At 34.6% G+C, this 11,990-nt stretch overlaps 2 protein-coding genes across 2 annotated transcripts; one reads left to right on the forward strand and one right to left on the reverse strand.

Annotated features, from left to right (window-relative positions):
• Nucleotides 1-1,043: 1,043 nt before the first annotated feature.
• On the reverse strand, nucleotides 1,044-4,355 carry LOC18035280 (U-box domain-containing protein 15). The gene is made up of 4 exons (XM_006422376.2): nucleotides 3,662-4,355; nucleotides 3,433-3,549; nucleotides 2,454-2,879; nucleotides 1,044-2,367 (listed from the first exon to the last, which is right to left on the reverse strand). The coding sequence occupies exons 1-4, from the start codon at nucleotides 3,992-3,994 to the stop codon at nucleotides 1,312-1,314; spliced, it is 1,932 nt and encodes a 643-aa protein (XP_006422439.1). The 5' UTR covers nucleotides 3,995-4,355; the 3' UTR covers nucleotides 1,044-1,311.
• A 2,721-nt stretch (nucleotides 4,356-7,076) lies between these two features.
• LOC18035576 (G2/mitotic-specific cyclin-2) lies at nucleotides 7,077-9,674 on the forward strand. Its single transcript, XM_006422377.2, has 11 exons — nucleotides 7,077-7,161; nucleotides 7,281-7,349; nucleotides 7,538-7,670; nucleotides 7,769-7,829; nucleotides 7,929-8,045; nucleotides 8,122-8,244; nucleotides 8,428-8,517; nucleotides 8,612-8,833; nucleotides 8,922-9,020; nucleotides 9,112-9,290; nucleotides 9,390-9,674. The coding sequence occupies exons 2-11, from the start codon at nucleotides 7,289-7,291 to the stop codon at nucleotides 9,529-9,531; spliced, it is 1,227 nt and encodes a 408-aa protein (XP_006422440.2). The 5' UTR covers nucleotides 7,077-7,161; nucleotides 7,281-7,288; the 3' UTR covers nucleotides 9,532-9,674.
• Nucleotides 9,675-11,990: the final 2,316 nt, after the last annotated feature.

An 11,990-nucleotide genomic window follows, 5' to 3' on the forward strand; every position in this document is an offset into this window, starting at 1 on the left:
TTAGACCATAAATATTTATTATTTTGGCTTACTGACAAGTGTTGCACTGTAGTAAGAACTTTATATTTAAGAAAAAATCTTTCTTAATTGATTTTCTGTTCAGATGGATTACCAATGCAAATTGTGACAGACTTCTGATTAACTATTAATAGCAGCTTTGATATAATAATTTTTTTATTAAAAAAAAAGGTTTTGGAGGCTTAAATTTTTTTCTTAAAAGAAAAAAAAAAAGAAAAGAAAGATATAGAATTATTTCAATGAAGGAGAGAAAAAGGGGGCCTCAGAACCAACAGGCAAGTAGGCAACAACAAATTCTTTTATTTTTCTTTGACGTGTTTCTTGTATTTTGCATCTATTCCGCGTCGCTGTGCATGCCAACTACAGTTTGCCACGTAGTTCGATGGCAACCTCTTATTCTGGGTTGGGCCCCGGGAGAGATTTATTGTCGATGCTTTGATCCAAGTATGGTCCACTGTAAGGAAAATATGGTCCATTGTTGTAATAATAAAAACTTCATAGATATTTGGAATTAATGTATATTTGAATGGGGACTTATCAGAAATAACTGTAAGGTAGCAGCTCCTTGAAATTTATTATTTCATTCGGTAAAATGGAATTTGAAAATTAAAAATATTTTAAGATTCAACCTACAATATTTAATAATGATTTTAGGATAAAATATGAAGAAGTGATGAGTGACGAAGTAATAAAAAAGTGTGAGAGAATGTAATTGAGTGAAAAAGAAGACGAAGAAGAAGAAGAAGAAGAAGAAAAAAAAAACGAGAATCTTGTCATTAACAAAAATAATAATAAGTGACTATAATCTAGTCAATTTTTCATCATTTAGTAAATACACTTTTTTTATATATGTTAAATTTGAATATACAACAAGATAGACTTTTCATTTTTCATGCCCAAACTTTTATGATGAAATCAATTTACCGAAAGTTGGACAAGAATTTAGTAATTTACCATGTCATGTATACTCGGTCCAGTATTCTTTGCTGCGATAAATCTATCCATTTGTGATCGTAGAAGATGAGAATCATGATATCGTGAACTACCTTAGGGTCCGAATATTTGGTGACTCGAATCAAAATTTGTTACTCGGTATGAGCATACAAATTAACACAACATGAATTTTATTAAATCTACACAGAGGTTGGCACTTTGGCACCAATTCTAAACACTGTACACTAACAAAACGAAAGATAAGCTATAAACTTTCAATGCACAACTCTCCAAAAACCGAAGTTGGTAGCACTGGTAGCAATGGCAGCAAAATGATAGCATTAACTGCTCTGTAAAACGTCATGGTATGTGTTCACGCTTACTCATGTGCTGCAAAAGGGAATTTGCTTTCCTCTGGCCTCTGTTTGTTCCACATCTTGTAATCTCCACAAGATGTTCATATACCCCATACTGAAGGGCAGCCAAAATGAAATATGAATTATTCAACCCCAGCTCCAGAAGAACGGATGTTGCGCATTCCTTGTTCTTTGGAGTCCCATTTTTTATTATCTCCACCAGAGTTTCAATGAAAGATAGCCGCCCGATTTCATTTCGACCCTCAGGGTGAGATGCAAGGAGTTGCAAGATTGAGAGAGCTTCATCAACCATGCCCAATGCTTTGTCCTCCAGTAGCTTAAGTAATGATGGTATGATACCTGCCTTGATGGCCCTAGACTTGTTGGATTGGTTTATAGACAAGTTAAAAAGTGCAGTTGCAGCATCCTTTTTACCTCTGATTGATCCATACCGCAACAGATTCACCAAAGGGGGGATTCCATTCAAGTTCCCCACCATTACTCTGTTCTCATCAAGCATCGATAAGCTGAATAAGGCCGCTGCAGAGTTTTCTCTTGCCTCATTAGTCCCATTTTGCAAGATCTCAATTATAGCAGGAATGGCTCCTTCTCTGGCTATGTGCCTTTTGTTTGTTTCGTCGAGTGACAAGTTCAAAAGTGCAGTGACTGTGTGTTCCTGGATCTTCGAATCTGGATAGAACAGAAGCTGGACCAACGGACGAATTCCTCCATTGTTGGCGATTAAAATTCTGTTGTCCGGATTCTCTTTTGAGAGCATGCGGATCTTCATGACAGAATCTCTTTTTATATTCAGCTGACTTGAGGATAGATTCTGAATTAAGGAACAGATTTCCTCTATGAGTGCAGCTGAGGAGGCATCAGAGCCCGTATTAGTATCCTTCTTTGGCAGTTCAACATTGTTCTTCTCACACCATTGCACAATGAGGTTGCGGAGGGCATAGTTTGGAGCAAGAGACAAGTGATCCAAAATTTGTCCAGTCTTTGGGCAGGTCTTATGATTGGAATTCAACCACCTCTGAATGCTCTCTCTTTCATAAGTCTTTCAAAAGGGCGGAAAAAATTGTTTTAGTTTCAGTGCCATGTATATCAGAACAGAAAAGAATTCTATTTGAACTTCAAAATTACCTGTCCTGTTGCCACAATAACTGGGTCCGTCATTATCTCCAATGTAACCGGACAAAGGAATTCGTGAGGGACTAGCATAGTCTGACACCTTTGTAACTTTCTGGCTGAGACAGAACCATCAAGCACAAGGGTATCCTCAACACCGGCAATTTGTTTAAATTTTCCCAAAAGGTCGGTGATTTGAGAAATGCTATCAGCTTTATGCCCACCCCTCTCTTTTACAAGTTTCTTGACTGCTAATGTTTCGGCTTTCAAGTCTGCAATAGTATGTAGTTCTAACTTCTTAGCTAGTCTCTCTAGTATTGCACTGTCCGCATTCCGGTCATCTTCTTTTGAGAAAACAACCATCATGTCCATTGCTAGCTCCATATCCTGTGTATCTGTACGCCCTTTTGCCCTTTGAAGTTGCATACGCATCAGCTCTACCTGTTAATCCATCAAATAAAACACGCACATGCATCATTCAAAAGCTTGCAATGCAAACACCTAGCATAATATTATCTGAGGAAGTGAACAACAACTTTGAAAGAAACTGTAGAACAAACAAATAATTTGACAATTTTCTCCAACCAATTTTCTAACCAGGAAACAGTGACAATGTTATTTATCGAATACAAATCCTAGTAACCTAAGAATCCCTAAAGAACATTATCGTAATTCTTATAAGAACTCTTTTGCAACCAGGATATCGCGAACCTGTTACAAGAAATTCAGCAGAATCTTCAGAGGGGCATATCCACAAACACCTATCTACAGTAAATAATTCCACTCAATTGAAATCGCACGTTGCCTTAAAGATGTATTGTGAATTAAATGCGCTCTACATTTTCATCACAGAATGTACTTTTAACCTCTCAAGGAACTAAAAACAGAAAATGGCCGGCAAAGAAATTTATCTTAAAGCAGCAGATCCAACCAAAAATAAATTTGGGCAACAAATGTAAGATGCTTTGATAAAAGAAAGAGAAAAGTTAATCACTTGTTCTTTCACTTCATCAGATATCCCAAGCTCATCATAAGGCACATCATCCAGAGCCTCATACAGTTTATCATACACAGCATGGAATCGACTCATCACCGCCTCACTCTCCGCTGCCTAATTTCAACAAACACAAAGGCAAAATAAGAACATTACCTTATATGTCAAAATAAATTAATAGATAAACGAAATTGAGAAGGTATTTAACAGACATAAAGTGACAGCTAACCAGATAAATCTTGCTGCCATAGTTGCAATCCTTCAACAGTTTCTTCGCTGCAAGAAGTGGTTTTTTCAAATGAGCTAAACAATTCAAGGCCTCACTAGAAACTTGTCCATCAAGCTCCCTTATCTCTTCCAAAAGAGGCACCAAAAGCTTCAATCTTCTCACGATGTTCAAGCACTCCTTCCTCTGAGTTTTCCTAAACCCACCATACGATCCAATGGTATCAATCACTTGCATCAACTCATTGACTACACGATCACATTCATTCAACGAACTCGAAACCCCGTTCTGATTCTCTCCAGTAGCTCCCTCCATCACCACCATCTGCCTCTCCATTTCCCTCTTTCAAGCTTAAAACTCAAAAGGGTACTCTTAAAATCACACCTTTTGGCAATAATGTTAAAATGTCAGCCAAGAGTGTTGTTGCTCTAGAAAAAAGAGTAAAAAAAAAAAAAAAAAATTGCCTCTTTATTTCGCACTCTCAGGCTTAAAACTCAAAACATTTAACAAAATGCAAATTATCCGAAAAAGTTGTGATTTTCTCTTTGAAGGAGGGCAATTCTGCCTCTTCACTCCTCGCTATCAAGCTTAATAACTCAAAAGGGTAGTTATAAAATCTGATTTTCAACAAAAATGTCAAAAAGTGTCGGCTCGAAAACTCAAAAGAGGTATCCTAGACACTTTAAAATTAACAATAATAATAATAATAATTAACTTTCCGGGAAAATATAGATTTTCTCTACAAAAAGAAAATGAGGGGACAATAGTTGAATGTGGCCATTGATGCCGCAGATTGTCATGTTGTACATGCATGTGTGTGTAGGAGAAAGAGAGAGATTCTGTGCATTTATTTATTTTTTTTATATTTTTTTGGCGGTATTGTGGGACCTTCACATGATTAACGGCTAGGATGAGATAATTTTTCGCGGGTTTTGTGGATAGTGAAAAGAGGAAAAAGTTAATTTTGAAAAGCAGTTAAAATTGGCCTGCGATGAAATTTTGGGTCGGTCCACGCGGTTTTTTGACAAGGCGACGCGTATTCACGTGCATCTTTTTCGTGTCTGTTTCGATATGTTTTTCGCGCCTCAAACGGCCCCATTCTTTCACTTCTTTTACAATATTTTTTTTTTTTTTTTTTTTTTTGTGGGATGAATGATCATGCAATTCGGTCTAAGACTAACCTTTTCTTTTTTCTTTTTTTCTTTTCTTTTTAATTCTGATTATCCAACGGGTATCATCAGTGTTTTACTGTAGAGTTAATTCAATTTAATCAAATTCTATTTATAATTCTATTTTTTAAGACCAATTAACTCACATTAAAATTGTCACGAACTTTATGTGCCTGCGTTATTTTTGAATTAAAGTCATCTATTGTCTATGTGTGATAAAACTATACTATATAAAAATTTGATGAGTTATTAAACCACTTCGATCTTTCTTTTGTTATTTATCCTCTGACGTACATAATTTCTTATGATAAAAATACAAGAGATTTAAGAAGTCATTTAGAGAGGGTTATAATTATATACTTAAGTTGGTAATATTATTAAAAAAAAAGTGTTTCCTAACTTTGTTTTTAAGCAATATGCAATGAATTTTCTTACTTCATTTGAGTGATAAAAAAAAAAACTTTAAAAAAAATTGATTACATGCCTTAATGATTGTGGTTGCTAAAATATTTCGTTAATTTATGTACCTCTTGCATTGATTTGAAAAATCTAGACAAGTGCTAAATAATAAACAATTGTTTATTAAAAAACAAAAACTAAAAAAATCACATCTTTGCTTGGCGTTGTCAATCTCGGCCACCTACTAGGGTATTGTGAGAGTATAGTGCTTGGTGCTGGCCTGTCATTAACGCAACAAGATCGGATCTTGTGAGACCTCTTGAGGCCCATCTGAACAATTTTTATTATAACAACAACGTCACTTAATCATTGTTAATTATTTTCTATGCATTAATCTTCTTGTGGGCAGAAAGTGATGTGATGTCGTTCTCGCTCGCTACTATAAAATGTAAATATTAATGTTGGATTTTGTCAAATGCAATGCAATTTGCTTCACAAAATCATGTTGATGTGTGTGATAGCGACAACTTTCGAGAGTGGATTTAATACCAGAAATTTCTAATCTCGATCTTGACTTGGCATGCACGCTGGCTACCGCCGTGCATTGCATTTAGGCCAAAATATTTGAAGGCCGTGTGTGATTTTGGTGCGTTTGAAATGGGCCGGAGTTAAGGTAAAAGTTAATGTCTGCCAGCTCAAGTTGCCATAAGCTGCCTTTTTTTTTTTCCTTCTCAATAGTCAGTCAATCAGTCGCTGTTCGAAGCAACTTTTGCCATTAAAGTTAGGGTTTATGAGAAATTCTTCACCGTCTTTATTTACCTACCAAAACCAAAATAAGAAAAAAAAAAAAAAAGGGTGGAAGGTGGGCTTTATGATTACTGTGATATCATCTCATCCAAGTTTAGGGAATCTTTATGGATACAACAAATTCAACACAAATCATTGATGTGTTCACGTGACCACATCTGCAAGAATGAGGCAGCGGGTGTATTATCTCATTGCTTTCATGGGTCATGACCACAAAAGAGTGAAACAAAGGTCCAATCAAGCTATTAAACAAACGCTTCTAATTCTAAATCACAGACAAAACTAACTAATCTTTCTGTCTCTTTTATTTTTATATGGTAGTGGATTTACACCAAGATTCTTTCTTTTTTTGAATTATTGAGCAAGAATTCGTTAATCCGAACAAGTTGCTTCGCCATAAACATATGTGAACCCAATTAATAGTCTTAGATTATGCCCATGATTATTGACAAAGTGATTGAGAAACCTTCCTTTTTTTTTTTCTTTTCAATAATATGAAAAGTTTTTCTCATTAGAATAATTTCATTGAGAAATAATTTTTTTTTTATAAGAATTAAGAAATAAATCTAAGATGAGTTTAGTGGATGTATGTAGATCTCACCTTTATTCACACAAATTTTTAAATTATTATTCATCCATATACGTACCGACTATGCTATCATTATATAGATTTAGATTTTCAGCAAACCCCTGATTTTACAATACATTAGTATATTGTGTTGAATTACTATTATTGTTTGGTTTAAGATATTATCTTATGTTAACTAAGTAGAAGCTTCTAATGAATATGGCTCCTCAGTGGAGAAGAGCGTAATGATGGGCTCAAAAAGTTAGAAGCCCAAAATTTCAAAAGGCCTTTTAAATTTGAAAGCCTTGACACGTCCTCTCGAACGATACGCGCTTGACTTTAGACCGTTGAAACGATCCAAAGCAACTTTTCATTTTTATTCAGATCCAACCGTCCACGTTAACTAGCCGTTATTTTCAAATAAGGAAGCGTGCAAAGCCCTTGCCTTTTCTCCATCTTCGTCCTTCTCATTTTCCTTTGATTCCGCTTCATTTCTTTTTTCTCTCTTTTAATCCATCATAATAATCAAAATGAAATAATTCGAACAGAGTTCCATTTGTGTGAGTTTTTCAAACTTTCAAATCCAAAAGGGTGTTTGATTTTTTTTTTAATTTTGTTGTTAATTTTTTGATGATATTTGCTTTCTCTTCTTATTATTTCGATCCTTGGTGTGTCATAGAATCAAGAATGGGTGGATTAAAGGAGAACATTAATGCATGTCTCATTGAAGGAGCTTCTAATTTTCAAGGTAGCTTCCTTTAGAATTTGATGTATCTTCCTATTTTTTCAAAAGAGAAATTTGTTAATTCGTATGTGACACAATGATTTACAGCTGCTTACATTTTTTCTGTTTTTTTTTTTAAATTCAGCATGTCGCCTTTTTTAATTTACTATTATTATTTTGTGTTTTTAATTTGAATAAATTCCGTTCTGAAGATGATGTGAGATTGGGTGGTTCCAAGCAAACGATGGAGGTGGTTCAAAATCCCAGAAGGGCTTTATCTGTTATCAATCAAAACATTTGGGGAGCTACCATTCGCTCAAATGCCATTAACAAAAAAGGATTAGGGTAAATTTTCAATTAGTTTCTTTTTGTTAAGTTCTGGTTTCAGCACTTCCAGTCTTCAATTTACCATGTAATTGATCTGAACTATACTATATCTTCAGGAATGGAGTAGCACATAAACCAAATCCAGGGTTGGCAGAAGCAGTGATTGGCGACGTTGAAGTAATTTCTACAACCATCAATGTTAAGATGATTTATGATTTTGCTTCATGTCTAGAACATGAAATTGAATTACTATTGCTTGATTTGTGGTGTTATCAGGAAACTAGAGATGATCATACAGTAATAGATGTCGAAGACTGTGGGGATGATGATGGTGCTGCAGTCCCAATGTTTGTGCGGCACACAGAAGCATTCCTTGATGAGATTGATCGGATGGTATTAGAATTTAACAAATCTTAGTTATGGCCAAAACAAAATCTTAATGCAATGCACTGAATTCTGATGTCTGCAGGACGTTGATGAACTGGAGGTTACAGAGGACCCCATTCTGGATATCGACGGCAGAGATTTGAAAAATCCATTAGCAGTTGTTGAGTATGTTGATGACATATATGCTTATTACAGGAAAATTGAGGTAAGCTTTCTTCGATAGCAATTGAAAATAAAAAGCATATTATTAATATTAGTCACTGAAATGCATATTGGTCAGCTGAGGGCATCATTACGAATGGACTTGGCACCAAGCAATAAAAATTGTTCAGTTTTAGTCATTGAGAATAGTTACCTTTAAATCTTTAATGATAGTTAGTTTATGCAGATTTCTAGCTGTGTTTCCCCCACTTATATGGACCATCAATCTGACATCAATGAGAAAATGAGGGCTATTCTCATTGACTGGCTCCTTGAGGTGAAAACAGAATTTCATTGTACCTTTCAAGATACATTCTAAATGTCTTAAGAGATTACTTTCATTCATCTAATAGGATTGATCATATGGACAGGTTCACTACAAATTTGAGCTTATGGATGAGACACTATTTCTCACTATAAATATTGTAGACAAATTTCTAGAGCGGCAGGTGGTAGTAAGAAAGAAGCTTCAATTGGTCGGTGTCACAGCCATGCTATTAGCTTGCAAATATGAGGAGGTTTCGGTACCCATTGTCGATGATTTTATTCTAATATCAGATAATGCTTATACAAGGAAAGAAGTGCTTGATATGGTAATTTTTTTGTCTTTTCTCTTCCGATCAAAGCTAGCCCCCTCTCATGCACTGCTAACTAGCTTTGAATGTTCATATGTGCTTGCAGGAGAAACTGCTGCTGAACACTTTACAATTCAACATGTCTGTACCGACCCCTTATGTGTTCATGCGGAGATTTCTCAAGGCAGCTCAATCTGATAAAAAGGTGAGGTTCACTCGTAATCAAGTAATTTGGATCTAGAATTTTTTAGTCTTCGATATATTAAAGGTTTGTCATGCTCATGATTTCGAGCCAGCTTGAGCTTCTGGCCTTTTTCATCGTTGAGCTATGCTTGGTGGAATACAAAATGCTCAAGTTCCCCCCATCCTTGCTAGCTGCTGCAGCAATTTACACAGCTCAATGCAGCCTTTACCAGTTGAAGCAATGGACTAAAACAAGTGAATGGCTAACCAATTACCCGGAAGATCAACTTCTGTGAGCTACTTTACTTTTTTGTTTTGCAATAACATGTATCCTCAAATATGAATCGAGCGTATTTACAGCTGATGAATTTGATAATGCTTGTCAACATAGGGAATGCTCGAGATTGATGGTAACACTCCATGAGAAGGCTGCAACCGGGAAGCTGACTGGTGTTTACAGGAAGTTCAACACATCCAAATTTGGCCATGCTGCAAAAGCTGAGCCTGCCCTGTTTCTCTTAAATAATCAGTAGTACTAGTAGCACAGTGATAGGTATTTGGTTATTTGGAGCGGTGTGTGTTTGCGTGTCCCCAGCTAATTGAGCAACAGAAGTTGCCTTGCCCCCATTGAACCTTGTTTTATTCAGTCTGACAGAGTTGTGTTATAATTAATTTAAGCAGGTGCTTTGGATGTGATAGAATAAAGATTGTTTCTCAAATAATTTTCATTTTGAAGCTTTCTTTCAACTTCAAATATTGTTTTATTTTAAGGTAAAACTAAAATCTTTTCATCATGTGTTTTTTTTTAACCGACACTGGCATTTACAGAGTCAGAAAGTCTTAAAAGACAATTAACGAAGCCTTGAAAATGAACAATTTTTTTTTTTTTCATATATCACCTTAGTATGTTAGCATGTCTTGAATTTGACTTATCCAAATCCAGCAATGAGCACATTAAATTTGCCTTGCTTATAAACCTAACTTAACAGACATTAAATCACAGGAAAACATCATTGTATTGCTTTCGTGTTGATTATATATATACACGTATATTAAATTGTAATCAATTCACAAGGAAGGATGCATGTACAGCAAAATTGCAAGCACATTCATGTTCCAATCTTGTGGCTTTGGATGTTGAGAAGTGACACTCGGGTTTCAAATCAAACACATTTCAAAACTTCCAGGTCCTTCAAGATATGGTGTGCATGAGTGTAGTTTCTCTAGGATGTTGCGCACATCATCAGCATTCAAAATCATCCATTTCCAACGAGAGAGTACAATGCAGCATCCGGCTTCTCGAGTTGATTGGTTGGTCCCAGCTGTATGTTTCAGGATTTGACTGGATTGAAATGTTTTGTGTCTAATATAGTGCAATATTACATTGGATTGTAAAAAAAAAATTGAAATGTTTTGTGTCTAATATAGTGCAATATTACATTGGATTGTAAAAAAAAAATTTGCCTCAAAATGATTTTTTTTTTTTTTTTACTTTGCTCTTCCTTAGCATATCATATTTAGGAGGAGGTTTTAGCCTTAAAAAGATTAGGGTCAATTTCCCCGACGCTTGTTTTGACAATCACACAAGTGACAATCCATTAATTTTTAGAGTGCTGCTAGATATCAAAAAGAACGAGAGAAAAACAAGAGAAACTATAATCCAAGCTATCGTTTTGACTCCTCTCTCTCTCTTATGTCATTTTTTTCTCTCTCTTTCTTTTCTTAGCACATGCTTCATTCTCTCGTCTTTCTGTCGTTCTTCTTGATACTTAGCATTTTCCTAATTTTTACTGGTAAAGTTAAGGAAAAATTTTGACATGTTTCAATGCACCCCTCAATTTGTTAAAAATCTCAACCCACATCCCAAAGTTCCATCATATTTACAAGTTGACTGAGATAGACTATTGAAAACACTAAAATACCTTGGCAATATTATTATATTATTTAATATAACAAATACTTAAATAAGAAGCAAAATAATTTTTTTTTTGGCCTCTCTCTCTCTCTCTCTCTCAAGCGTGCTCTCTCTCTTGAATTATTTCCCAATTTTCATCAATACCAATTTTAAATCTTAATGGGTATTGTATCTAAAACATGAAGCAAAGGAGGTGAGAGAAGAAGTTAGAGATTTTTTTTTTAAAGAAAATTACTTTTGCAGTTTACTTTTGGAGACTTAAATTTAGAAATATATTTTTAACTTGCTGATACGTGTCAATGTAGAGATTGATTTGTTTATGGCTTCTTATAAAAGGTCAAAAGTACCCCTTCTCGATTAAATTTAGCTGAGATTTAATTTTATTTAGTAGGTGGATTGAGTTTTTCAATTTGTTGGGTGTTGCATTGAATTTTGTCAAAATATTTGGGGTTGGTTGATTAAAACTCAAGTTATCCCCTTATTAAATCCAAAACAAGATATAGGACGCACCCAGCCAATTCACAATCAATCTAATAAGACAAATTATCACAAATTTTATTAATTTCAAATGGGATTTTACCAAATCTGATCACTAATAATTATGAATACAAGTTCGTTTGGCCATTATAACTATAAAGTTTATGAGGTTCATTTTGTTTAACGATATTAACTAAAAGAAAAACATTCAACCAAAATCATAAAGATTGATTTCGCTTTGGTATCTTTAGGTAATCTATGAACATCATTTTTTTTTTCAATATTTACAGTTTTTCACACAATTATATTTTGTTTAAATTATTCTTGTTTGTGCATGGGTTCGTGCGTAATCTACTGTAACAAATAACCAATTTCAATTACTCTGGATTTAAAATAATGGGATTTATTTCATATAAACAAATATCTTTGTCAACATTTGTTATGCTAGGAAATTAATTCTCTAAGAATACGACATCTCGTGATTCTAGTTCAGTTATAGTTTCGTCATCACGTTCACCAATCAATACATACCCTTTTGAGTACTCATGATATCTTATAAAAATACTTTTTTTTTTCTCTTACACCCAATTTTCCATGTAC

Source organism: Citrus clementina, unplaced genomic scaffold, assembly GCF_000493195.1.
Source record: "Citrus clementina cultivar Clemenules unplaced genomic scaffold, Citrus_clementina_v1.0 scaffold_8, whole genome shotgun sequence".
NCBI classification, from domain to species: Eukaryota; Viridiplantae; Streptophyta; class Magnoliopsida; order Sapindales; family Rutaceae; genus Citrus; species Citrus x clementina.

Coding starts and splice junctions, on each gene's coding strand:
- LOC18035280 (XM_006422376.2), bottom strand. CDS start 3,994: ATGGAGAGGCAGATGGTGGTGATGGAGGGAGCTACTGGAGAGAATCAG. Junction 2,880..3,432: donor CTGATGAAGTGAAAGAACAA/GTGATTAACTTT, acceptor ATGGATTAACAG/GTAGAGCTGATGCGTATGCA. Junction 2,368..2,453: donor TTATTGTGGCAACAGGACAG/GTAATTTTGAAG, acceptor CCCTTTTGAAAG/ACTTATGAAAGAGAGAGCAT.
- LOC18035576 (XM_006422377.2), top strand. CDS start 7,289: ATGGGTGGATTAAAGGAGAACATTAATGCATGTCTCATTGAAGGAGCT. Junction 7,671..7,768: donor ATTAACAAAAAAGGATTAGG/GTAAATTTTCAA, acceptor CTATATCTTCAG/GAATGGAGTAGCACATAAAC. Junction 9,291..9,389: donor TACCCGGAAGATCAACTTCT/GTGAGCTACTTT, acceptor TTGTCAACATAG/GGAATGCTCGAGATTGATGG.